The sequence below is a fragment of the Siniperca chuatsi genome, linkage group LG13 (genome assembly GCF_020085105.1).
Source record: "Siniperca chuatsi isolate FFG_IHB_CAS linkage group LG13, ASM2008510v1, whole genome shotgun sequence".
Lineage (NCBI taxonomy): Eukaryota > Metazoa > Chordata > Actinopteri > Centrarchiformes > Sinipercidae > Siniperca > Siniperca chuatsi.
Window position 1 is genome coordinate 22,555,809 of NC_058054.1, and position 26,996 is coordinate 22,582,804.

General features: G+C 43.6%; 2 protein-coding genes across 6 annotated transcripts; both read right to left on the reverse strand.

Moving 5' to 3' along the window:
* Nucleotides 1-57: 57 nt before the first annotated feature.
* On the reverse strand, nucleotides 58-5,395 carry tox4a (TOX high mobility group box family member 4 a). 2 transcript variants are annotated; one of them, XM_044220145.1, is made up of 9 exons: nucleotides 4,873-5,395; nucleotides 4,705-4,770; nucleotides 4,288-4,578; nucleotides 3,921-4,166; nucleotides 3,428-3,766; nucleotides 3,211-3,291; nucleotides 2,383-3,102; nucleotides 1,042-1,184; nucleotides 58-959 (listed from the first exon to the last, which is right to left on the reverse strand). In XM_044220145.1, the coding sequence occupies exons 1-9, from the start codon at nucleotides 4,975-4,977 to the stop codon at nucleotides 902-904; spliced, it is 2,049 nt and encodes a 682-aa protein (XP_044076080.1). In that variant the 5' UTR covers nucleotides 4,978-5,395; the 3' UTR covers nucleotides 58-901. The 2 variants fall into 2 exon arrangements, with proteins under 2 accessions (XP_044076080.1, XP_044076079.1); XM_044220144.1 differs by having other exon boundaries at nucleotides 4,288-4,581; nucleotides 4,873-5,394.
* Nucleotides 5,396-7,966: 2,571 nt separating this feature from the next.
* Nucleotides 7,967-26,885, reverse strand: chd8 (chromodomain helicase DNA binding protein 8). Of its 4 annotated transcripts, XM_044220141.1 has the most exons (40): nucleotides 26,738-26,885; nucleotides 24,771-25,568; nucleotides 24,519-24,686; nucleotides 24,004-24,312; nucleotides 22,621-22,734; nucleotides 22,006-22,508; nucleotides 21,735-21,846; nucleotides 20,754-20,960; nucleotides 20,500-20,568; nucleotides 20,344-20,399; nucleotides 20,122-20,239; nucleotides 19,927-20,010; nucleotides 19,603-19,740; nucleotides 18,649-18,770; nucleotides 18,122-18,365; nucleotides 17,851-18,027; nucleotides 17,567-17,710; nucleotides 17,334-17,432; nucleotides 17,064-17,223; nucleotides 16,364-16,574; nucleotides 16,044-16,239; nucleotides 15,670-15,840; nucleotides 15,243-15,533; nucleotides 14,867-15,087; nucleotides 14,541-14,743; nucleotides 14,145-14,301; nucleotides 13,956-14,045; nucleotides 13,733-13,836; nucleotides 13,371-13,494; nucleotides 13,073-13,148; nucleotides 12,671-12,942; nucleotides 11,799-12,031; nucleotides 10,823-11,482; nucleotides 10,633-10,739; nucleotides 10,322-10,543; nucleotides 10,007-10,102; nucleotides 9,777-9,890; nucleotides 9,535-9,636; nucleotides 9,335-9,439; nucleotides 7,967-9,108 (listed from the first exon to the last, which is right to left on the reverse strand). In XM_044220141.1, the coding sequence occupies exons 2-40, from the start codon at nucleotides 25,467-25,469 to the stop codon at nucleotides 8,740-8,742; spliced, it is 7,647 nt and encodes a 2,548-aa protein (XP_044076076.1). In that variant the 5' UTR covers nucleotides 25,470-25,568; nucleotides 26,738-26,885; the 3' UTR covers nucleotides 7,967-8,739. The 4 variants fall into 4 exon arrangements, with proteins under 4 accessions (XP_044076076.1, XP_044076074.1, XP_044076075.1 ...); XM_044220139.1 differs by having other exon boundaries at nucleotides 20,754-20,957; nucleotides 24,519-25,568; XM_044220140.1 differs by having other exon boundaries at nucleotides 10,633-10,736; nucleotides 24,519-25,568.
* Nucleotides 26,886-26,996: the final 111 nt, after the last annotated feature.

A 26,996-nucleotide genomic window follows, 5' to 3' on the forward strand; every position in this document is an offset into this window, starting at 1 on the left:
ACTTACAAAAGTATCACTTTAAGAGACACAGCAAAAAGAGAAAAATCACTAGATTGATCAATTTTGCTCATTTATTAAGAAAACATTAAAGTCGAGCATTTTTTAACAACTGACAATGATCTGAACAGAATGTTTTACCAAAAAAAAAAAATGAAGGCAATAATAAACCTAGAAGGTCTCTGTAGTGCCACAGTACAAAAAAAAAGGTATTTAGTGATACAAACTGTTTTCCCACTCAAACTAAGGCATATTTCAGCTAAGAAAAGAAAGAATTAGAATTGGTTCTTTTGCTTATGGCACGAGGCATGAAACACCAAGACATTTCAGAGCATGTATATCAAATCAGACAGTGAGCACTGTACAATCATGTCTCAAACTGCTGTAAAAATGAAATGTTGATCCTCTTTGTCAGTGTTTTGAGAAACAGATTTTCCCAACAATTTACAGTTAACAAGTATAAACTGACCGGTGTAGGCTTTAAAAAAAAAAAAAAAAGACAGAATACCGTCGTCTTGACCAACTTACATACTTCATTGTGCTGATCTTTTCTCTAGCTGCCTTGAAGTCCCTTGATGCCTGGCTAAAAGCTGTATACATAATAAAACATAACATTATCCACACTGCAGACATTTCATTAGAATAGTCTGTGTGCCAAAAATACCAACATGGAATCACTGTCTTAATTTAGTGCCATTTAGCAATACTACTTGTTTATTGTCCTGAACAGCAACTGTCAAACCTAAAGTACATGTACAAAACAATGAGAGGACTATGACACTGCGGTGAAATACATTTTTGACCTTTCTGTACAGTACCAGTTCTGCATCCGTCCTTCAACTATGAACACTCGCTCTTAGTGAAAAACAAGTATTCTGCTGATGTGATTGGTAGCAGCTGCTCTTTATTTCACTGTTCCCATGGTCTGATTCCTGATCGAGCACCACGACCTGAAAATATCTCTGAAAAACAGAAAATATTGGAGTTCAGAAGGTCTGCTGGAAACCACAATGAAACAAGTGCATGTTTCAAACCTCTACACACCTGCAGTGAGTGGCCACACATTCGTTGCTGCAGTATTCCTTGTCCCAGTCTTCACTCTCTACGACTGGGTTGTTACAGCCCACCCTCACACACACACTCTTCATAGTTGCAGCATCAGTGGACCCATTCACCTCCATCTCATCCTGAAAATAGGAGGAAAGATTTGGAAGAGCATCATTAATATTGGTACCCGGTACTTTCTGCACACTGACCTAGGCACAGTAGGTGATCATATTACACCGGTGTCATTTTCTCCACAACATCGTATGACACAGTGAAAGCAAATGTGTGAATACAAATAAATATGATGCCTATATAAATATTCACCCTCTTGGACTTTAGGTATTATTGTTTTAGAACTTTGAATCACAGTGGATGTAAATGGGATTTTTTGCACTAACCAAGAGTAAAAGATTTCATGTCAAAGTCAACAGATATAAAACACAAAAGAACTGATGGCATAAGTATCCACCCTCTTCAAGTTAATGTTTAGTAGAGGCACCTTTGACAGCAGTTACAGCTTTGGGTCTATGTAAATAGGTCTGTATCATCTATGTACATCTGGAAAGTGCATTTCCCCCCCCCAATCGTCTGTGTGAAACTGCTCCAGCTGTGTCAGTTTGCATGGATTGAGTGAAGGGCAATTTTCACTACCCCGATGTCATGCGAGTGTCTTCAGCTGTGGCTTTCTCTTTGCCACTCTGCTATGAAACTAGTAAAACACCCAGGCAACCCATCTCATGAAACATGAAGCTACTTCAGAGCTGCCGTAAGCCTGTTGGTGGTCTCGCTACTAGATTTTTAGGATTGTTCCTTTGTCTTCATAGTGTTGTTTCTGACTGGAAATGAACCGACCAGATGTTGGACCTTTCAGATACAGGTGTCTGAACCTAAAAACCACAGATGATTTCCATTCAACCTCCTAAAAACCTTTGGCTGTACCGGTTCTAATTTAGTTGTGTCATAATAAGTACTTGTGGCGAATACTTCTATAATAATTTCATGTGGGCTTTGTATTCAATGCTGTAAAACGAACAAACAAAATAATCATAAAAAGTCCAGGATTTATAGGCACTATTGTAACAGTAAGTAGGGGGGATAAAATGTAACATCTTCTGACTTTGGCAGTTACTTTAAAACTTTGACCAAGTTAAATCTGAATAGTCTGCGCTCCTGAAAGTTATGAATCTGTTGCTATGACAGCAGCTTGGCGCTTCAAACTGAAATATCAAAACATTTGGTCAAATCATGAACAATCAAAATCAAACAGAGTTGTCTGTGGATAAACAAGGTCCCAGTCTCACACAAAAACAATAGTAATGAATTAAGAAGAACATTTACCTCTTCTGAAGGTAGCACTTCTGTAACTTCATCGTCGTCTGTATTGCTTGGCGTATCAGTCGAGTTCACCACCTGCACTGACACCATGGGTGCAGATTGGACAGATGTAGTCGGAGTAGATGACGCAGCTGCTGTATTAGGGACAATAATTGGCAGGGCCTCTTTGCCCTGCAAGGAAGTTGGGACTATTTTTATCTGGAGCGGAGGTGGAGGTGTAGCCATGATAGACACAGGGAGAACTGGCGTGGTGCTTCCCTCGCGGGGCTTGGCCTGTAAGGGTGGAGGTGCTGGTGCCATCTGCTGGAGCCGTGGCGGAGGCGGTGCGTTTTGCATCTGCTGCAGTGGAGGTGGCTGACGAGAGGCACCCGACACCACCAGTGTAGGCTGCAAAGCGCGGACCCCTCCGGGTAACACGGTCACCACCTGGCCACCCGCCTGCAAAATGTGCTTTGGGATTATGATCTTGGTTATGGTCTGGGCCGGGGGTACTACAGCTGCTGGAGGGGAGGCTTTGTTTGCCCCCGTGCGGGAACGTGTGGTCATCTCCGGGACGTCCAGGATGATGTTGGAGGCACAAATGTTGGTGATGGTGTTCTCTTCCAGGTTGATGTTGTTAGCCAGGCGGATGGCCTGGTGACCAGCAGAGGGAAGGGCTGCATGTGGCGGGTTGACCACCGGTGGAGGTGGCGAAGGGGCGGTCTCCATCTCCTCAATGGCAGGCTGTGGTGAAGACGGATTAAAAAAAATAAATAAATCAGAAAAGTCATACGAATTAAAATCCCATACAGCAATCAACAGGTTTTCCTGTAGAGGACAACATGATCTTACCTGTGAGAGCTGGTTGGCTCTATAAGCTGCCAGTGCTTTCAAATACTCCTTTTTGGCTGCTTCTGTCTTTCTCTTATACACCTAGTGGAGACAAAACGAGTACCACTGTTGTAAATTTATGTATTTTGTCTGTACATTACCACCACCAAACATTTTTTTCACCCCCAAGACTGACACAGGATATTAATATACTGTGTATAAGCATGTGTTCTTATACCTGTTTCTGTTCCTCAGCCAGGCTGTCCCACATGGAAGCCACTATCTTTGATACCTCCCCAAAAGACGCGTTGGGGTTCTGGCCTTTAATGGCTGCCTGGGTGTCTCTGAAGAACAGGGCGTACGCTGAAACGGGCTTCTGTGGTTCATTTGGGTCTTTCTTCTTCCTTCCTTTCTTAGTGCCCACCGCCCCAGCTACTGAGGCCAGCGTGGTCGGCTTCCCCCCGCCCCTCCTGGCTGTAGCCAGGGACACAGAAGATGTAGGAGTTTGGTGGGAGGACATGTGGGAGAGGGCAGACGAAGAGGAGAAAGACATGGGGGAGTCTACCAGCACACTCCTCTGAGTAGGGAGAGGAAAAGCGGAAGAGACGGGAGAGGACGTATTAGCTGCAGGATGTAAAGCATAGCATGGAATCCAAAACACATTTATACAAGACCGCACGAATGCATGCAAGCAAACACCGATGTAGGCCTTTGCAGGTGTAACCCCTCACCTTGAAGTCATCCATGTCCTCATCCTGCAGGGAGCCAGCTGGAGATGGTGTTGCAGACAGCGGCTGCTCAGGTGTCTCTGAATGATGCCTGATGTTTTCACCCCCAAGACCCAGTGCCAGCTCAGACTGGTTAATAGTGGACAGCTGACTGCTTCCCAAAAGACCATGACCGATGTCACCAAGTTGGACATCAATGGTCATGGGGGATGAACTGCTGAAATGTGAACCACTGGAATTCCCCAGTTCCTGCAGAGGGATTAGAATACAAAAAAATGCTAATATAAACCCCATCTTAACTGCATTCATTAACAACATTTAAACACACCAAACAGCATTGTGTGTGAGGGTCCACAGATTAAGCACTCACCAATGCAGAAGAGCTCAGCAGGGCTCCTCCTCCAGCCTGGCCCATTGCCCCAAGGTTCAGCTGCTCCAGGCCTTGAGAGTTCACAAAGGTGGAAGCGAAGGAAGGGTCATTGGCCTCGACCACCAGGTTGCTAACAAGGCTACGGGAGCCTGAAGGTCCCCTGGTGCCGTCTGACCCATCTGTCAGTTCAAAATGGGACACAGCATCACTGATGCTCAGAGTTGGGTCTGGATCAAGGGAGATGGGGGGAATCTCAAAAACCTCATCCCCGAGGCTGGGGGTATGAAATGTCTGCTATATGTGGAGAAAGAATAATGGGTTAGTCCTTATTGAACTGAGACACGTGTGTAACGATCAATACAATGAAGACGGTTTTTTTACACCGCACTACTATGTTGTTTGTATTAACTCACTGACCTCAGCGGACAAAAAAGGGTGGCCCGCTCCACTGATGGTGAGATAACTGTCGCTGCCTTCTGGGAACTGAAACACACAGTTAGCATTTAACAAACTAACGTGCAACTTCAACATATCCATTAGCCAAAGCTTACCTTTCAAATTAAACACTGCTTAACGTTAGGTTACCTTATTTTCCTCGGAGTATCCACCATATGCCTGGGTGTCCAAAAACTCCGAATCAACACTTTGAGCACAACCATCCGACAGGTCAGAGTAAAAATTTAGGTCCATTTTGAAATTATTTACTCTAAAAAAAACTATTACACAGATTGAATTCTTTGTTGACAAACCGAATTTCTTAATTTCCTACCCATTTATATCAACTATCCCTACATTAACTAAAGCTGCTAGCAGCTAGCTAGCTAGCTGGCTAATCACTGCGTTAGCATAACGTTAAGGTCGAGGAGATGATGCTAAGCTAACTTAGCTTTGAAGCCCTAGGGAGAACTGGGACAAGGGAGTGATTTGAGGCTGTTCACTGCCAAATAATCACACTGTTGTCAAAATACTACATATCAGCTCCCCGGGGCGCAAAGCTTACTGGAGGCCCAACACAAACCCATTCATATGCTGGAGTGATGCTACCGCCCAGTCCGAGCCGGACGCATTGTGTTGGATTCACGGGATGTCGGAAAATGTGCGATTTTTACTTGAAACACAACTAAAGTATTTGTAAACCTAACTTTCCGCTAGCTTGTGACTTGCTGAGATGTGACGTTTAAGGAACAAATAGCACGGTAGCTTTCTTAACCAACGAAGGTAAAACTGGTATTTACAACTATTTTTGTTTGCTCAACGTTTTGCTTGGCCAATTGAAACAGCCAGGTAAAGGTCAGATGCACCCCATTTTCGTTTGAAGTCTAAAATGAAACAGCAGGTTTCCATGTACGAGCAAACGAAAAGCCCCGAGGCTTCAATTGCATACATTACTTAAAATGACTTTAATTCCCCTTTAGTTGAATGGTAAATGCCAGTTAAAATAGTTGAATGGAAGTAATATATCTTTAAGCAAAAGCCAGCAGGTAGGCTATGTGGTTGAAAAGTTTATTAGACGTCAACAAACAGATAAAATATCAGAAAATGGAAATACTAAAGCAAAGTACAAGTACCTCAAAATAGTACTTAAGTACAGTGCTTGAGTAAATGTACTTTGTTACAAAGTTGTTCATGGTGATTCAATGGAAAACAGTACATTTCTATCATATTGTGTGTATATTGTAAATCTACACGAAACTGCCAAACCTTGCTGTCTCTTTAAGGTTATATCTTTTTTTTTTTTGTGGGACACTTTTTCACATTATCATTCGCAACTGTTTGTGGAGTGTATAAAGTCCTTTGATTAAACAGCAGCAGGGATGCATGTTGCATCTGCAGTCTTCATTTTGGCCTAATGTATGCAGGACTGAAGAAATATTCCAACCTGCTCCGCTCCTTTATCTTCTGTGCTTCATTGTTTGGCATTCTTATACCAGGACACCCATCGTGCATTAGCACTTATCTCATTTCAGCTACAGCCTGTCACAGCTGATACTGATTCTTGAAAGATGAGTTGCATATAGCCTACTGTACTCCTATTATGTAGGCCGTACCTGTTAGTAATACTAATTCTATTAATATAACAGGCACGTACTGAAATGTAGACACAGGAATGTGTACAGTCTATAATCTAATCATTTTTAGAGAGATCAAGTTGTTACCCCATTTATCAGGGAGAGTCTGGAAATTCAATTAAAGAATAGATGAGTTCTTGAACTTTCCTTCTTTCTTCTTTTATTACAACATAACACAAAACAACAGCAAAAACCTACATTTACTGTATTCTGTGATCAACCTATCCCTGCACAAAGAGCTGAGTCACTCAGCCAATGGACGGCACCAGCTCACTGGTCTCTGATTGGAGGAGGTCTACTTTATTGCATTAGTTTAGCGCAAGTGGGGGGTCAAACACCGGAAATATAATTTTACCTTTTTAAATAATCTGATGAAAATTATTTTAACAGTTTCTGTTCAAGTGCTTGTGGATGAATTATTCCGTTGTGATTCAAGTATGAAACATGGTAAAATTGACGGATAACAACATATGTATGGTTTTCTACCTGAGTATATTGCCATGCACCCCAGCTGAAAGTTTAGATGAGCTGCTAAACGCAACCGGCCATAGCAAATTAATGGCACAGAAAACAAAAACATATACATTTACTTTAAATAGTCCAAAACCAAGAGAAAAATAGGCTCAGAATCTGAAATGACGCATCATTAATAACACGTGGAATACAACACCACAAAGTAGTACGTGTTAAGCCTGTATGTTTAATATTTTAGACAGTCAGCAGCAGCGGAGCTTGTTGCAGGTTTAAACGTCCTCGATTAACTCATATTTTTTATTCTGCTGTGATATTATTTGCACGCAAGTTTCAGATTTGACTATGCTATAGAAACTGTGCTACACCTGTCTATTCTACACATTCAGACGCGCCTTCAAGTATGCGGACAATATAAAAGACAAAGAAGTCTTACCTCCATCGTCAGTTTAGTGAGTTGTATCATTCCACTTCTAATGGCTTTTAATTCATCAAGTCTACCACATCGGGGTTGTGGAACTTTGCTGCCCCGAGTCAAGCCTTTCAGGCTGCAGGACGGTCCTCTTCTCAGGATGACTGGTACCCGAACACCGCCTCGTTACTAATCCCAATCATGGCCCATCCCTTGGATTCAGGAGAAATCCTGTCTCTAATGAAAGCTCAAGTCCTGCCCTGTGTTCAACAGTGTAGCCTTCTTTCCAATTTTTGTTGATATAGTGGTATTCTACACATATTCTAAGCTTGTTGCCATCGTTATTTTCAGATTTAATACTGTATATACGTACCTCATTTTGTTTTGAACATATCTCAGCTACCATGTTTCAGAAAGATCAATCAATAAAAAATAAAATAAAATCAAGTGATGAACAGTGGCTATGTAGGGCAGGACATCTGCTTTATTCTAAATAATTTGATGTAGTACTGTTCCTATCTAGTACTATTAAGTACTTCATAGGTCTGAAGAATGCAGTGTATGTAGACATGACTGTCATGACTAATTTGTAGTTCATAATGAAGGGGAATCATTTAACATGCTATGCTATATTATCTGTTAAGAAATGGAAATAAGAAAGCTTGTACAAACAGTAAAGCTTACTGCTTCTGCTTGGTGAAAGTCACAATAATACACACAAACTTGCTTTCACTGTAGATTGCTGTTATTCATTTCACAGATACACTCAGATCATAAAACAAGAATAGTAACTCATTGCCGTCATCTTTGCACCATAGTACACAATTGACCAGCTCTACATTGTACAATACACCCAATCCTCCTAGCACTGCTTTAGTAACTAATACGTCACTTTCCCCTCCCTCCCTCCCAACCCCCACCCCTCCCATAGAGTGAAAACAATAACAGTACATCCACACACTGGATCCCCTTTTAGTTCACAGACTCGTCTGGACACAGGAGATATGACCAAACGAGATCAAGGGATTATGGGATCTGGATCCAGGCTCTGCTCAGTACACATGTCCAGTTTCATGTAGCGCTAGAGGACCAGCATTGAGGTTCTTAGATAAGAAAAGGGTATCTGTACAGCAGGGGTCCCCTTTTGGTCATGGCTGGGAATGTGATGGGAAAGAATGGGCTTGGTGGAAGAGGAGGAGGATGACGAGTCGAGAAGTAAGAAAGCTCAGCTTTTTGCCATTTTGTCACAGGTTAGAGAGGAGGATCGAGGAGACAAAGATGAACACAATTGTGATGATGAAAAAGAAAACAGATGGGTGCAAACCTGCTCTTTTCATGGAAAAAATCCCTATATAAAATAAATGAATAAAAGTAGCAACAAAAAAAACAAACACATTCATCCATAATTTGATACATAATATGGTAAAAATAAATGAGGAATAACATGATTCATTGTTGAGAAGGGGACTAAGTCAGATGTGTTCGGAGAGGGGGGTTCAGTCAATCCTCTGAGCTTGATGAGGAATCAGAGTCCTTCTGTGCTATGATGACATCGTCCAATAACGCCTCTTGATCTGAGCTGTCATAGTCCCCTTGGGAAAGGCTGTCGCCGCCCTCCATTTTAACGTCAAAGTCTGGACTGGTGAGGAAGTGATGGGAGGTCTCCAGGTCTTCCTCATCCATCATGTAGGCTCCGTCTGAGACCAGAGTCTCCTCTTCAGCGCCGTCCAGGTTGGGGTCTTCAGGGGTGGGCTGAGTGTGGTGATGATGGTGGTGGTGGTGGTGGTGGTGGTGGTGGCGGCGGCTTTTCTTCGGGATCTCTGAGTGCTCGGTCAGCAGTCGGTGGTAGAGGGTCTCGGGCAGGAAGCCCTGTGAGGAGAATAAATATTATTAGACACATTGGAAAGTCTATTATGAAAAAAACAAGAGTGCAGGATGTATTTTCAGTGTTTCCACAGTCTTAAAAGGGCAAAATTTACCAATCAGGGAGAAAAACTTTTAGTAAATAGAGTATCAGAGAGAAAACTGTTTAATGAATAAAGTCACCTTTCTAAACAACACTGCATTGTAAAAATATAATAACTTGAGTACGTACAGAGTTCTTAACAGTTTCAGACCACTCAGGTGCTACAGCATTATCAGGATTCTCCTCCAGATATTCCCTCAGGTCTTGCAGATTCGGACAGAAAGCAGCTCCAACCTACAGAGGAGAACCATTTGGATGTTTGTCTGTTAGCAAGAGATAACACACAGCCAACAAATCAAGTGTATGAAACCAATTACAATATGTCTCACCTTCTTTCCTGTCCTCATGTTAATGACTTTGACCTTCTCACTGCCTGACAGGGCTTTATCTGCCCTCCTCCTCCTCTTCCTCTTGCTCCTGTTCACAAGAAGCTGCGGAAATGCGACAAATTACGTGATAAAGCAGAAACATGGTATAGACATTTTGTTTCAGGGCCTTATTAAAAGCAGGGCAATATGAATTGACGAAACAGTTCGTCTTGTTCTATAACTGATAAGTGTCACAAATGTACCTCCAGCATGTCGCCCTCCACCTCATAATCTGGGTTCTCCTTCAACCAGGTGGGAGGGTCCCTGCGCCGAGGAGTACGCTCCAGTGGATCATGGAGTCCATCTGGGTCTGATAACTAAAAGAGACAAAAAATAAAATTTAAAAAAAAGTTGTCGAACTAAATCCAAAGCAGTTTTTGCATCCAACTCGTCCTGTACTATAGGGGAACACATGTAAACCTGATACATGTACCTCTTGGTCCTTGCGCCTCTTGCGGCTGCTGCTCTCTCCCCCAGACCCATTGGGCATCAGGGCCTGCTTAGAGAAGGTCAGCTTCAGCCCCTCCTCCTGACAGGGTGACAGACAGAGAGGCCTCTAATTTAGCCATGAACTACACATCACAGCTGCACCTTGTAGTGTCCATTTTTGCACTTAAAACCTCTCAGATTCATACATGTGAAATGACTTTAATAGCAAACAAAAAGCAACAGAATGTTAGTTTTTTTTCATATTTTCAAATGCCTGCCTATGCGTCAAATATTATCTCATCCTCCACTGCATTCTCACCTTAAGGAGCTTGACAGTGAACTCTCCATCATCTCCATCTGTCCCAGGGCCACCAGGCGTGCCAGTGGGTTTACGGCTCACCCTTGTGTAGGCCATCTCGTCTCCCGCCAGCTCCGAGCTCGGGTTGAGCTGAGCCTCAGACACGTAGCGCCGCCCCGAGGGCCACTGACCAGTCAGCACCAGCGTACACAAACTATCCAGACGGTTGATCAACACACGGTCCTGAGAGAGAGAGGAAAATAAACACGTGGTTTATTCCTGAAATTTGAATCAAGGTTAGAAGTACATTTAGTAAACTGTACATTAATTACCTTGGGCCAATCAACTCTGAGAGGATCAGGAGGAGGAATGCCATCCTGAGATGGAGTCATAGAGAGTAAACTATTATCTTCATCCACGTCACACAGCTTCATGCCTGCTAAGAAAAAAAGGGAAAATAGTTCAATTTGTTATCTTTATTCTTGCAGCATTAAACATTTTTCTCTTTAATGACCAACTTACCTCCTTCCACCTCTTCCTCACTCTCTCCACTTTCGTCACTGCTGCCTGATCGCTCGGATGACGATGAACCCGAATCGGAATCGGAATCCGAATCCGACCCTCCCTCTCCCTTCCGTCCTCCTCCTGTTTTTCCGACCCTCCCCCTGCTCCTCTTCAAGCTCCAGCCCTGCCCTTGTGCCTTGCTGTCATGGTGACTCAAGGGCGTACTCTGTAGGTTGGCACCGATTTCACCTCCAAGCAACCGGGCATGGTCTTCAGCTCCCTCCTCCTTTACACCAGGCACGTCCTCCTCAGTCTTCGGCTGGCTAAGGGGCATGATGGACGGTGCCTGAGGTGGAGGGGGAGGGGGTGGGGCCTGCTGGTTCTGGATGAACTCTTCTCGAGCCTGACTGAAGGTGAACTGTGGATCTGAAAAGATGGAGAGCTCAGTGCGGCTGACACCATGCAGTGCAGCGCCCAGCATCAGCTGACGATCGTGGTCACCTATATTCCACCAAGCTGGCAGCTCGGAGCTGGGCGGAGCCAGAGGCAGACGCTCCTCCAGGGAGGGGTGGGGCAGGACTCGCTCACGGAGGCGACGCAGGAGGCTAATACGGTAAAGGGTACGGGAAGCACGCTCCTCAGTGATGGGGGCAACAGTCTGGGAAAGCTCTGAGGGTTCTGAGCAGGATGAGAGAAGAGATATTTACTGTTATGTGACTGTAAACTCTGCTCTCTGCTTTTAGAAAACAAAAGGAAAACTTTAACATAAGAGTATAAAAGCCTGGATTTATCAAAAATGGCCTGTTCATAAATATTGAAGTCACTCGTTAAAATATATACTTTAAACCAAGGGAAGAGTTTAATACTGTAGCCTAATTACATGGTGCTGGATTGACCATTGTGACCCCCCACAAAAAGTAAGCATCCAACACTTTAACTGCTGCTCGAGTAGCTAAGTCGAGTCTATTTTGACAGCATGTGTAGCAGTAGTTACCTTCACCACGGCCTGGGCGCAGGTGGCAAACTCTCCGGCACATGGCAACAAAAGAGCGGAAGTATCGGCTGAGGCTCTCATCGGTTTTTTTATCCAGACGAGCAAAGGTACGGAAGCGATTCCAGTCAAAATCAGGGTCTCCGCCCTCGGGAAGACCTGCCTCCTTTTTTATCTTTTCCACACCAAAAGTCGATACCACACGGTAGAAGTCACATTCTTCCCTACGTGTCCACCTGGGAGAAAGACAGAAGGCGAGTGAAGTGAAGGATGGGAAGAAAAATATTGAATATTTGTATCCACTTAAAAAAAAATAAAAAAAATGAACACACACGGGGGTGACGCTACACACATTCCTGCCAATAATTTCCCATTATTCCACTGATCTACAGGTGACTGTAACACGTCAAGATATGTAGCAATGTGTCAACAAAGGCAGGGGAGACGAAGACTGCTTGCTAGTAAACTTAAATGTTAAACAATACAGGTTTCAAATTTGAGAAAAATTGGCTTTGCAAATGTTTTGTGAGGAAATGAGAAATGCATTTATGTTTGTTAGACCTCAAGGATACAAAACATAACTTGTTTGTTTACAAGAAAACTCCACTGTGCACACCATTAAGTACCATTGACAAAGTAAGAATTACATGTGAACAAATGTATATGACAGAATAGAAAGAGGAAATAGCCAGAATTGATAGCCTGAATCAACAAATTAAAGCCAAAATTACTATGACTGCTACACACTCTTACAATAGTAAAAGCCTTGAATTGAGACAATAATTAGCCTGTGGAAAACTTAATTATAGGTTAAAGTATAAAATCATAATTTTCCTGAGCCACTGGGGACAGAAAATAATTTACCACCAGCGTACCTCTGCTGGCGTTCCTGCCGCGCAATCTCCTTCAGCTTGCTGGCCTGTTCACACCGCCTGCGCCTGCGGTCACCCTTAGCCTCCGCTTCAATCTTCAGCTGCTCCTGCCTGTAGGTGCGTTGGTAAGCTGTGATCAGCCGCCGCAACCGCGCTGTAAGTGATGAGCTGGAGGGCCAGTCACACGCACCGCTGTGACTGGATAAGCTTTCTGTGATCACCGGCCCCACCTTGTCTTCCACAGAAATCTCATCGTCCACGTTCATGGAGTCAGGCTGGAGGACAAGATCAAATAAAGACTCATTCAATTGTTCAATATTGCTCAGTTCCAAAATATTCAACCAAGTCTTTGCAAATCGACTAGTGCAGACAGAACCACTTCAATGTCATGGCTCAGATTCGTACCTCTTCAAAAAGATCTTTGGCGTGTCTTGATGCAGGCTTGAACTCCGGATCCTCTGAGTACTTATCATAGTCAGCACTGTACAACACAAACAATAAAGCACCATTAAGTAGGAAAAGGGCGAGACATGTGTCCAGTCAAGGGGTACCCCTTTCCAATACATAAGACTCTGACCATTTTAATTAAAGCTATGACACTGAAACTTTGTAGACATTTATGTCAGTTTCAATGTCCACTTAACGTGTAAGTCTGCTATAAATCTATAGACAAATACGTTTTAATTGGCCCTGGATTACTCACTCGTCTCCCAGCTCGGCGTCACCAGTATGCTGCTCGGCATCAATGGCCTTGTCATCAGGCCGACCAGCTCGCTCCAGGAAGCAGAAGCAGGGATCAGCACGCATAGTGGTGTACATCTCATAACCTGGCAACAGAGACACAGTCATGGTTGTTAAATGAATAAAAAAAATAAATTTAAAAAATAAATCTTGACAGATTGTGCATTGACAAGTTCCAGATCTGAGGCAACTGGAACAGCTTGAGACGTTACGATAATGGTGAACATGACCACCACTGAGCAAGACACGATTTTGTATTTAAGACGTAACAAATCCTCACGCCCTTCTCCTAAATGTTATGAGCTTATATAAGAGAACACCTACCATGTTTAAATACACCAGCAAGCAGTGAGCGATCTGCCTCACCATCCCACCATCCTGCAGGTACCTCCTGCTGCTCCATTTCAGGCATCCAGATATCAACATCCCTGGGGAAAAAAATGAATGCATGGCATATTGTGTTTAAGTGTATGACAGTGAACTTCAGTAATTAAGCCTGTGTGTGTGTCTGCATTTGGCTTAATGTACAAAGCGCATTATTAGATACCTGATGTCAGCCCCCTTCAGGACAGAGTCGGCATGTTCTCCAATCACCTCCTGTTTCAGATAGTAGAGCATACGCACCCTCAGCAACACCCTGAAGTGGGAGAAGAGAGGTTTTAAGTGTTTGAACATGGATGACAATGCTTTCACACGTACACATGCAGCAAAACACAGCTGACTGGGCTTCACTGACTTGTTGCACTGGTGCTTGAGGTGTTTGCGGTAGCTGTCGTCCAGAAGCAGGGTGTCAGGGTTGTACTTGCGGATCCACTCCACCTTCTGAACATCAAATGTGCTCTGGGCCTTTACCCTCTTACCCTTCCTGCCTCTTGGAACAGGAATAGACAGGCCTAAGCAGGGAAAAAATATACAGTTAATAAACATTTCAATAATAGACATTTCAACAGACAACTTAAAACAAGGAAATGTCTTCAGCATGCACCAGCGCTTACTATATGAGAGAGGTTATGGATTAAGTAGGAATGTGTTTTTTCTCCTCCAAAGAAACTCATTTATCCTCTTTTTCAGTTTGAGAAAATTGACCTCCCATTTAAAACATTTTGAGAGTGAATCTGTGTGCAGCTCATACCAGAGTGGTTGAGTAGTGTTTGGGGTTCACGTCCGTTCTCTGGCGGAGTGATGAGCTCCCAGATGAAACTCTTGATGTTCTCATCGCCACGGTAGTGGAGCAGACAAAAAACCAGGATGACACGGCAGATCGTCTCCACGTCGCGTTCACTCAGACGACGCTTACATCTAGCATGGGATAAGATGTCCCGCCAGCGACCCCAACTGGAGAAGAAGAAAACCGGTAATAGAGTGAGAACAAGGGACAAGAATAAAGAGTATAAATTGACAAATTGATATTTGAAAAATTCTATCAAGCACAGAAAACTATTAGCGACGTCTATGTACCCATAGACAAGCAGGTGTTTCTCCACCCGGAAACAGTCAGTGCGGCCGTAACCCCCTCCACTGTGGCGGTCGGAGCGTCGGGAGGCACGCGACTGTCTGGAATTAGCAGGTGGATACTCATCGTCGCTGTCCAGTTCAGACAGGTCTCCACCTTCACCTCGTAAACTGGAGTACTGGCGGGTCTGCTTGCGGACTCTGGGAGTGTCGATCACCAGGGTGTTCTGTAGGGGGAGAAGTAACTTTTCAATTCAAGTCAATTACATATTACTCCAAGCAATATACAAGCCTATAAACAAGAATACAACTAGATCAAATCTACAGCACTTTACATGCTGTGGTAATCACCATTGTAAGCCTTGGTTGATCTTGCACTTACCTTTCGGTTGAGGGAGTCCATGTCTATGTCGGCTTTCTTGGCCCACTTCTGCCAGAATTCAGGGTCATCGAGGGCAATGTCATTGCGGTTCTCAGAGGCCACAAAGCTGGCCTTGGAGAACGTGGAGCCCTTGCCCTCGCTCTCGATGGTGATGGTGGTGGCTCTTCGCTGAAGGATCTGGTCGATGTCCTCCTCGCAGAAGCGACTGCCTTCATCATTCTCATCCATGATGGCAGCGTAGGCTCCCTTCCTCAGCAGGTCTTCAATCTCCTTCTTGGAAAACTGCTGGATCTGTTAAAGGAAACGCAGAAAGTCATTTACACAAGTGGCCCAAACTGGATGAAACAAACTCATTTTTCAAAATAAGTAATACAGCTGACCAACCTAAAAATGAAAACTGATTTAATGACCGGTAAGTTTTTCTCACCCCGTTGACGTTGCTGTCTTTGTTGCCACTCATGCTCTGCAGGACGGCACGGTCCAGGCCAAGCTTCAGACTTGCTTTATCCAGCATCTCCCTCTCATAGGAGTTCCTAGTGATCAGACGGTAGACCTTGACCGCCTTAGACTGGCCAATACGATGACACCGTGCTTGGGCCTGATGGAAGAATGACAGAAGGGTCAAAAGAGCATCATATGCAGCTGCTGACATAAAAAGATGAAAATGGTTACAAGTTCTGAACATAAAACGTAAAAACATACATATAAAACAGTCTGTGAACAAAGAAATAAATGTAAAGATGGTTTGTTGTTCTTGTAGTCTGTAATTTTATACCAGTATAGTAAAGCACAATCTTGTACCTGCAGGTCATTTTGAGGGTTCCAGTCAGAGTCAAATATAACACAGGTGTCAGCAGCAGTGAGGTTAATACCCAGGCCGCCAGCACGGGTACACAGCAGGAAGACAAAGCGGTCCGAGTCAGGCTTGCTGAAGCGATCGATGGCAGCCTGTCGTAAGTTCCCACGCACTCTGCCATCAATTCGCTCATAAAGGTATCTGTAAAAAAATAAGTTAACATACCTTACATTAACAGATCACATAAGCCCTCAAAATACTTTGAACATTTTTCTAAGTTTTTAAAAATCATCAGATGCATTTAAATACACTCTGGCCCTCTTACCTCTTGTTGATGAGGTAGTCCTCCAGAATGTCTAAGCAGCGCACCATCTGGGAGAAGATGAGCACTTTGTGGCCACCAGCCTTGAGGCGTGGCAGCAGCTTGTCCAGTAGCACCAGCTTGCCGGCTGACCGAATCAGGGCCTGCAAATGGAAGTCGGGAGCCAGGGGGTCATACACCTCCCGTAACTCTGCTACGATCTTCTCCTCCGCGCCTGGACAAGACAGAGACAGATTACATTTTACTACGCTATTCAATTATGCTAGTTTTTCACAAGTGGAATGGCATCATCATCAACTTGGTTAAGTCACCAGCAGTCACGCTGAATGTTAACCAAACAAAAACAAAAGACTCATGTGCATGAAATTTCAATTTTCCCTGAATAATTCACGACTGTAAAATGTCTGGATTAGGCTTTCTACATGTGATCACTAGAGGAATCACTTTGCAATAACTTTAGCCTTTGTTTTCCCACAAAGTTAGATTTTATATGGTCTCTGACTTTTCAAGGTGCAATCATATTACAACTGTGAAGGTCAATCATGAAGGAAGCCTTTTAAATTTCCAAAAATAAATTAATCTATTTAAAAAAATAAATGCTAATTGCGTTTTTCATCATTTAATTTACATTTCTTGTTCACACAGCATATATTATGCAATGACTTTGCCTGCAGAAGACTGAGATAAAATTGTGATGCAGTACCATTGATGAGGTAGGGGTGGTTGCAGCACTTGCGTAGCTCCATCATAGTGTTGAGCAGGTTGGGGACATTGCTGTTACTGTTTGCCCCTAAACTGAGGAAACTGAAGTTCCTCTCCAGGATGGCCCGGTAGTACTTCTTCTGGACATCAGTCAACTCAACCTGAGAGAAAGCACAGTCAAAGAATCAAATTGTTGCCTTGTTTATTTGTGTCATTCAGATCTTCTAACACAGCACAGAGTTTTCATCGAATGTGCTCTATTTACACTAACCTCAATGATGGTCTCCTGTTTGGGCGCCAAGTTCTTCTCAACGTCCTCTTTGAGCCTTCGTAACATCATGGGTTTCAAGATGGCCTGCAGCTTCTGAACCTATGGACCCAAAAAAAAAAAAAAAAAAAAAGATTTGCTCAGTGTCACCTATACAATACCAATAAGAAAGAACATTGATAGGTGTGTGTGTGTGTGTCTGAATATGAGTGTCAGTGCCACTGTATATTTCACACCTGTTCCTCTGTTTTGAGGTCTCCAAAGTCTCTGAGGAATTCAGTCTCGGAAGGGAACTGAGCAGGCTCCAGGAAATGAAGCAGACTGAAGAGTTCCTCCACAGTGTTCTGGAGAGGAGTGCCCGTCAACAACACCTTGTGTTCCTGAGAGAAACCACAGAACACAAATAGAACATAGGTAGAGAAGTACAGAGGAAGGAGAGGCAAACTGCATGTATTTCCTAAGTGCAACATTTAACCATTGGTTTTGTTCCAAAATCCACATTAGTCTATGGCCCACTTACCACATCCAGCATCTTCAAGCTGTCCAACAGCTTGCAGTTGCGATTCTTGAGGCGGTGAGCCTCATCGATGATCACACAACGCCAGGAGATCTCCCTCAGCTCTGGGCAGTCAGATAACACCATCTCAAAGGTTGTGATGAGGGCGTCAAACTTGTATGCACCTGGGATCAAGTGCTCCTGTAGACAGAAGGGTGTTCATTAGACACGTTTAACATCAGTAAAGTTAATTAAAAAAATAAAAAATAAAATAAATCAGAAACAATAACTCTACCTTGTCATCCTTGCAGTACATCTCATACTGCTGGATCATCTGTCGGCTGGCCAGGCTGCCGTGGTAGACGATGGCGTTCATGTGAGTCCATGTGGAGAACTCCCTCTCCCAGTTGGTGATGGTGGAGAGGGGAGCAATGACCAGGAAAGGGCCTTGGATGCCAGCAGCGTAAATCTCGGACAGCAGTGCGATGGACTGGATGGTCTTCCCCAGACCCATCTCATCTGCCAGGATACAGTTCTGTCTGAGAGACAAAAAACAGGGAGTAATTAGTGAAGAAGAAGAAGCAATTAACAAGAATCATTCCAAATGGACTAACTTTTTCCAGAATATAGATGACACAATGCTACATCACATTGTCCCTTCAAATTATGCTCTAATACAATCATAATACTAAAGTTGCACCTGCTACTACTTTAATTACAGCACCTTACCCAGTAAAACTAATCCAGTTTGACTGAGACTTCAAAATGCACTTCGCTACAGGTGACCATGGAGTGTAGTATGTGCCTGCGTGTGATCAATACCTGTTGTACCAGTTGAAGAGCAGCCAGTTGACTCCTTCAAGCTGGTACTCTCTGAGTGTGTTGCCATTTGTGTACTCTCTGGACTCCTCCAACTTCTTCCATGAACTGGCAGATGGCCGTGGCTTAAGGGAGAGAAGGAAAAATTAATGAGAAAAAAAAAGAAAAAAAAAAAAAGAAAAAAAAAAGGCATGACGACAAGAAACATACCTATGTTTTTCACGTTACACAGGTTTCTGACATATGTAACCAAGTTATTATTATTATTATTATTTTTTTTTTTTTTTTAAATCAATGTGTCCTAAGTTGGAAGGAAGGAAATCTGCTAAAAGTTGTTTAAGCCAGTTGAATCTTTGTCCACCTCTCCAGATTCTGCCACTGGACGGATCTCGAGTTTCCCAGGTTCAACTCACAATGAATGGCAGCCTGTTACATCTCCAGTGTTTGAGTCTGTATGTGTCAACAGGGGGGCAATATGGTATTTTAGTCATTGTAATTAATGTATTGTTTCTGTCCACCTGTCCATCTTGTGGTGGATTCTTTTTTAAAGATTATTTTGTTGGCATTTTGCTGTATAGTTTTTTTTGTTGGACAGTTCACAAAAACAATGATGGGACAGATCGCGACAGAAGGGGATGACAGCTAGATCTGAACAGGGGACTCCACGGCCACCTGAACGCTTTACTTTTTGGTCTTGGACATCGATGCCTTGCTTTCAATAGAAACAAGCTGGTACTGCAGCATACTTTTTGTATTCGAAAAGATCTTTTCCATCCATATTCATTGCATCTTCTCTTTATTGATGCACCACGCTTTCCACTTGAGACAAGTGTCAAGTCTTTGCCTTTTTCTCAGTTTTTTTGTTATGAGCAAATTCATAATGTGCATAGAAACAGGGGATTAGAAATAAACTTAAGTTAAAAATGGCTTCTGGCTATCCTCCACTTGACTGCTCACCGTTCTCTTCAGGCGAGGTTGTCGGTTTTGGATTTTACTGAACTCTTCAACCTTGCCCTCGTCCACGTCCTCCTTCAGTTCCCAAGTGGCGTCTTCATAAGGCAGAGAGCACCACTTCACCAAGTAGTAGATAACGGGCTACAGAGAAAGAGTGAAAGCAAGTATTTAACTATTGCAAACATGCTACTTCATAAAAAGAAGAAACTATCATATTTCTGAAAGAAAAAAACATCACAAGAGTTCAGCTACACAGTCAAGAGAGAAACAGTTAATCTCTTTTGAACAGCTGTGAAAGTGATTTCTTGACAAGGCCTGGTCTCTCACCTCGCCATTGTCCTTGTCCACACTGTGGGAAACGTCTAGGATCCTGTCCACCTCTACATAGTCTGGGTTAAAAGACTCCTCATCCTGAAGAGAACCACAGGGTCAGAAACAGTAGAAATGTAAGTTATAGTTTAAGCAGCTGAACCACATAAAACCGCCTAAAATAAGAAGTTTCAGCATGTGCTTCCCTCTCACCTCCTGGAAGAGGTGCCTCATCTGTGCGTGCTTGGTCTTGAACCTCTTGATCTTTTGATGAATCCTCTTATCTCTCTCCAGCTGCTCCAAAGTGGCCCACTCACAGTGTAAATATGAACTGAGAACAAGAGAGTCAAGTTTTACTCATTTGGATGTCTCCTCAAGAAACAAAAATAGTCTAGTCCTCAGGCCAAACTTATTCATTGAGATATTGAAACTTACTAGTTCTTGTATTTCACAAAGAATTCCTCAACATTAGTGTACTGGCCCTGGGACACCTTGAAGAGAAGAACAGGTTTTTGGTGTTTTATGATTCTCAAAATTAGATTAAATTAATTAAAGGATTGTACAGGAATGTAATAAATGGAATATACATACTTCCTTCTTTGTTAACCTCATAGACAGAACTTTGTCTACAATGGCAGCATCTTCCTCACTTGGGTTTTCCTGTAAAAATAAAAGAGTAATACACTGAAGACTGTTGACCTACATATTTACATCCAACATTTCAAATACACATTATGTATAAATCAACAAACCCACCCCATTTCAATCAGCGTCCATCTTTTTATGACGATCCTTTCAATCTCACCAGAGAAGAAATAACTTTGTTACAATAGTTCCACACTCACCACAAAGAACTGCATGCTAGGCTGTCCGTCAACATCGAGCTCCATTTCCTGTTTAAGCTGCGCTGCTGTCCCCCCACTGATGGAAGCCACAGCTGCCGCGGTTGTAGTAACATCTACATCTTCTTGCTCATCCTCATCATCGGTTATCTTGATATCCAGGTCCTCTGTGTACTTCTTTCTCTTCACCACACGATTGGAGCGCCTCTTCTGGCCAGAGGACAAAGGTGTAAATTGAGTCTTTTTAAAAAAAAAGGTCAAGCAAAAACTTCAAGCTGATGAAAACACAAATCCACATGGGCACACCAGAAGCATGCTTTGTAAATTGTGTAGATCTACCCCAGATAAAACAGGTTTCACTACAAATCAGCTTCGTCATTTGAGACAATATCATCCTTTAGAGCATTCAGAATGTAAACTAATTACAGTCACCATTGAATTCTCCCACAAGAATACTGAAGTACTGCATGCAGACCAAGCATCACTAGGTTCATCAGAGGTATGTTCACTTTACCTGACCATTAATCTACTTTTTAACATTGGCAAGTGTGACATTTTGGCTTGTTGTATCATGTGCCAACCCTCTCACGGGGAGACAACAAGGCTGCGACCCTGCTGCTGCCCAAACAGCCAAATTGGTCTGTGCATAACAAAGGCAAAACTGGAAAACTTGTCCACACAACCTTCTTGCTCCTTTCTTTTTGTTGAGCTAAAAATGTTTTGCTGTCGCAAATGTCAGAATACATGCATGGCTAATTAGTACAACCAGAAATAAAGTACGGCTTTGCAAAAACATTGAAGCTTGTCATGTTTTAACAAAGGATGAGCTTTAATGACACTTAACTTCCTGGATTTTGCAGCTTTCACACTTAAGCAATAACAGAGCTGTATGCTCCGTTATTGGTTGTGTTGGCTATTCTTAAGATTTGGGGGATTTCCAAGAGTGCGCTGATCTTATTTACGTGACCATGTATGTGTTTGTACCATAATCAAGTCATCCTCCAGCGCAGCAGGTGAGGCAGGGCTCAATTCCCCATCAGAGTGGTCTGAGGACACATTTCTCTTTCTTTTATTTGCTCCCACTAGAGTAATAGTGCTGCAGGAAGGTGGGGGAAGAGAAGAAAGACAAAGACAGAATACAAAAAAAACAGTAGTAAATATTGTTTTATACAAGGCAACATTTCCAAACATACAGAGATATGTTACATTCAAATGATTACCTCCCTCACCTGCTCCTCACATACATATCACTTACTTTGTCTTAGTCTTGCTTTTGCTCTTGTTTCCAGCCCCAGGTATTACTGTGCCTCCAGCCACTCCAGTTGTCCCTCCTGGTGTTTTCGCTTTGCTCTTTTTGTCGGCCCCTCCTGCGGTTTTGGGCGTTGTTCCTCCAGCTACAGGACTTTTCTTCTTGCTTCCTCCTCCGCTGGTCTTTTTCTTAGCAGCAGACACCACAGTCAGAGTGCCCCCTGTTTCTGGGGAGGTCTGTGTGGATGGAAGCTCATCCTGGTTCAGGACTCTGGGCAGGTTCTTCTCACCACGTGCTTTGGCCCGGGCTATAGCTTCAGCCACAATGCGGTTTGCTTTCTCCTGCTTGCACAGGATCTCCACTCGTCGCACAGAGGCAGGCTCGCCAGGGGCCTTGGTGATGCGGATGGCCTGGGACGGAGTGGTGGTTGTAGTGGAGGGGCCTGCAGTGGACGTGTTGATGACCTTCACCACAGAGACTGTGCCGCCAGACGAGGATGCTGAGCTTGTCTGTGTGAAGGAGAATGTTTGTGCAGAAAAGTTTGAGTTTTCTTCCACTTTTATTTATTTTTTCTTATAAGAAAAAAAATAAGATAATGTCTATGCACATCTGGAAGTCTACCTGTGGCTGCAGAAGCATTTTGAGTGGCACCGCAACTCTCTGTCCTCCTTGTCCCTGTGAGATCTGCAACACCTGTGGGCTGCCAGTATTGCCAGCTCCTGAGACCAGCTGGTACTGTGAGAGCGAAAGAAGAGACAGGTCAAGTCACAGTCTGTTTTCTAAATAACCAAAGAAGTAGATTACAAAATGTCAGGTTAGATGCAACACAGTAAAACAGTTACAGTATATGATCTGCTTGTTTGGCATCTTATCAACAGACAGATAAGAGCAGTAGCAATTTCATCTTTGTTCTCTAGCACAGATATCAGTCCAGGGTGTTTTTAGGCTTGACAGCTTTTGAGTAGTGAAAGACATCTTTGACAGAGTTAGGCTAACTGTTTCCCTCTGCTTTCAAACTTTGTGCTAAGCTAGGATAAACACATCCTGGACCAATCTCAGTTATTTTCAACTCTGAATAAGACAGCAAACAAACATATTTCCAAAAATGCTACCATGTTGCTTTAAGGTGGTTACAAATACAGCTATGACAGTATAAAACAGCAATAAACTAAACAGAAAAAACACCCAGCGTATGTATGATGCATATTTATATCCTGAATGATGTTGTGATAATTTAGCAACTTCATTACAATTAATGGCTATGTGGAAAAGTTACGTGAAACATTGTTTGGAGGATATGTAACTTTCAAGAGCCAACAATCAATTTGACTCTACTGCTCGATATACAAAAGCCAGATTTCAGACTTTTAACCTGAAGCCATTCAGTCTTATGTAACAAGGGCAAGGGGAAATCTGATATACAATTCCTACTGTTTTCTTTATATTCACTGGCTACAGTGTCTTGATACAAGGTGTCATTCAAAACAACGAATGTCCTTATATGGATAATAAAAGAAGCCAGCGTTAACATTAAATGCTAATGGTTACAAGTTAGCAGAGCCAATGTGGGAATGATCATCATTTGGACTGATCTCACTCAGCTACACAAAAGTAGCTATTGTTCTTTTGTCATGGAATAGTAAGTTTGCACATGCACAAGTTTGCTCTGGTCCAACACAAATGTTAGCAAACTAAAATATTAGTCACACAGAACACATTTGTTGTGGTAGCTGGGGGCATTTTGCCAGGCAGCTGTATGGCAAAGGGGGGTCAGATTTCAGAATATACCATTTGAAATAATTGACTAATATCAATATTGAGTAGTGGGAAAATTCATATACTGATATTTATCAGTAACATTCAAGACCTTCAACACGTGCAACACTTTATCACAAAACACAAACAGGTGAAGAAAAGAGGAAAAACAAGAGTGACAAGACACTACATGTACAATAGGAAAACCCTAATCTGCTTAAACAAACACGTACTTCCAACAATCCTCACCTTAACTCCTCCTTGTTGGTTGGGCTGCTGCTGCACCTGCAGCTGAATTGTGAGGACTTTGGGCTGCCCTCCAGTGCGAGCCTGGGTCAGGGCTGCTAGCTGGCTTCCCTGGATCACCAGTTTGCCTCCGGGAAGCTGACCCAGCACTAGTCTAGCTGGGGTTTGGGGCTGCTGCCCCCCTTGGGCTGTCTGAACCTGCTGGACTTGTGTGACCTGCTGCTGGGGTGTAACAGCTTGACCTGCTGGGACAGCAGAGCCAGCTTGAGAGGGCTGCTGGAGAACCAGAGTGATCCGCTTTGCTTCGCCACCCTAGAATCAGATACACAGAATGAAACTCATTATGACATTATGACACTCAGGAAAACGACTGACCTAAAAATACAGCTTTGGAAAATCTGCAACAACCCGCATAGCATATACATATAAAAAACTAGTCCAAGTGTCACCTGCTGTGGTACAGCTGTAAGGGTGACACTTTGCGGTCTGCCTGCTGTAGCAGAAGAGGTGGTGCTTACCTGTGTTTGGGCCTGCATGGCTGGCTGGAGCTGCACCTGGCCCTGAGCCTGGACCTGGATCTGGGCAGCCTGGGCCTGGGGCTGGACTTGGACTTGAGTCTGGCCTTGAGCCATCTGTGCTTGGGCTGGGATCTGCACCTGAATCGCCTGGCCTTGCGTCTGCTGCACCTGCTGAGGCATGGAGGTCAGGAGCATCTGTTTCACTGGCCCATTGGGAGACTGCAGCAGCCTCTGCACCCCTGCAGCACCCACCTTGACTTGAGCTTGTCCTGGGCTCGCCTGATTCAAGACTGTCCCCCCCTGCAGTATGGACATGCCAGGTTTAAGAGGAGTGCCAGACAACACACGGATGACCTTTCCACTGGTCTGACCTGTGGCTCCTGATACAGTCTGCAGCACCTGGGCTTGACCCTGGGGACCTTTGAGAATGACAATTTTTCCACCCGCCTGCTGTGTGATGGCAGCTAACTGCTGTGGAGTGAGCTGGTGAGTTATCTGTGTGAGCTGCTGTGTGGTGGCGGTGGTGGTGGCCGGGGAGCTGGAAACAGTCAGAGGTGAGCTCAGCAGGACAGTGCTACTGGTGGCCCCGCTGGTGTTGCTGGAAATGGGTATGGTGGTCTGGGCCTGAATTTGAGGTACAGTATCAACAGGGGCAGGAGCCGGGGCTACAGTGGGAGCTGCAGCTATGGAAACAGTCTGAGCAGTCGCCACTGGCTGCTGTGTAGGAACTTGAATGGGGGCAGGGTCTGGAATGGCAGGAGCTGCTACAGGAACATTAAGGCCCGCGTTGACTGTGAGCTCAGGCTCGGCTGGCGGATCCACTTGGCCCAACGCCAGCTTAAGGGCCTCCTCCACAGGATCTGAGGAGCCCTGAGAGAAGGAATCATCTGGTAGGGCATCCAGGTTAAACAGGGGTGTGTCCTCAAAGAGGTCCATGATGGGGTCTGCCATCTTGCCCACTCCACACAGGGAGACGGGCACAATGATAAAAAGACTCTAGAAGAAGTTAAATAGTCGCAGACCAGTTCTTCTCAGCTTTTAAGTAAACAGCTGGTAAAAAGAGGAGAAACACTGATGTCATTGAAGCACAAGTTAATGACTTTGACATTATTAAACAAATGCTGTACTGCTTATTACATAGCTCAAACCTGTATACAACAACTGAAATTTGGTGGGCTTCATTCAATGGTTAGTACAAGTGTGTTTAAGTGTACAAAAATAGCAAGGAGCAGACAGGAGCTTGGCAAAGGTGGCCCTATGTGGCAAAAGGCAATCCTGTAACTTCAGGTCCTTGTTTCTTTCTCAGCTCCAAAATATGTTTCTCTGTTTCTTTGATGCTTACCATCATCATTAATTTTAAGTTTGATTCCTATTCCACGGAAAGAACGTGCATAGTTTACGAGATCACAGAAAACTTCCATATGAACACACTTACATTTATATACTTAAGAGCTGTGACTGAAATGATTACTTTCAGTTTACTCCATTGTGAGTTAAGTGCATCACCCCACTAATTCATTTAACAAATATTGAGTAAAACAAAAAGTTTAAAAGGTCATATAACGCCCAGTAAACTAACGTTAATGACTGCCACTGGATAATAAAAAATAGTTTCTGAATATAACATCTAACTGGTGGCCACCTTGTCCAAAAAACGGGTTCAGTGTGATATTAAAGGTTTAGAAAAAAAAATACAAATACAAATAGGCACTTTCAATAGTAACATACAAAGCTAGACTACCCAGGGAAGATTCAGTGAGTGAAAATAGTTGGTAGTGAAGTCAGACGAGGAGGGTACTGATGCTGAAGAGGTAGGATGCTTTCCTCTCTGGTCGTATGTTGCGGTCTTTCTCATAAAACCGTCGGCTAGCATTAGCTTGTACCGCGACGAAGATGTGCCTATTACAAAAGCGTGTGGCACCGAAAACATATTCAGGTTTATAAACACGGTGTATTGTATGTTTGGAAACGTTACCTCTCTTCTCTGTCATTTACTACTAACCATTCAGTCTACCGGACTCCTTCAATCTCATCAACAAACCGGACCAAACCAAAGCAACGTGCCACAATAACCATTGCCCGTCAACGTTCAGACACGGGTTAGGCCGCAATACTGTTTCGATTGGTCTGCGTCTATTTTTCGGCAAAAATACCTGAAAATAACCATCATAACCACTGTTCTAACTCTCACAGTAATAATTTCGGGGTGCTAAATTTACCTTTGCATCGACACACATGGCTTTCTCCGTCTCACAACACTGTACGATTACAGGAAACGGCCAGGGAAGAGCAGGAACTAACATTCTTGCCAGAGAAAGCGTAGAAAGCGTTCCCCTCGGACTTTATCAAACGATGATTGGTCCGTTTTCTTCCAAGCCGGCACCATACGGCTATTTCATTGGCTGAACGAGCTATCCCTTATATATACGGCCGCGTCTGGGCGGGATGAGAGCCATAGTTAGGTTGAGAAAACAATAA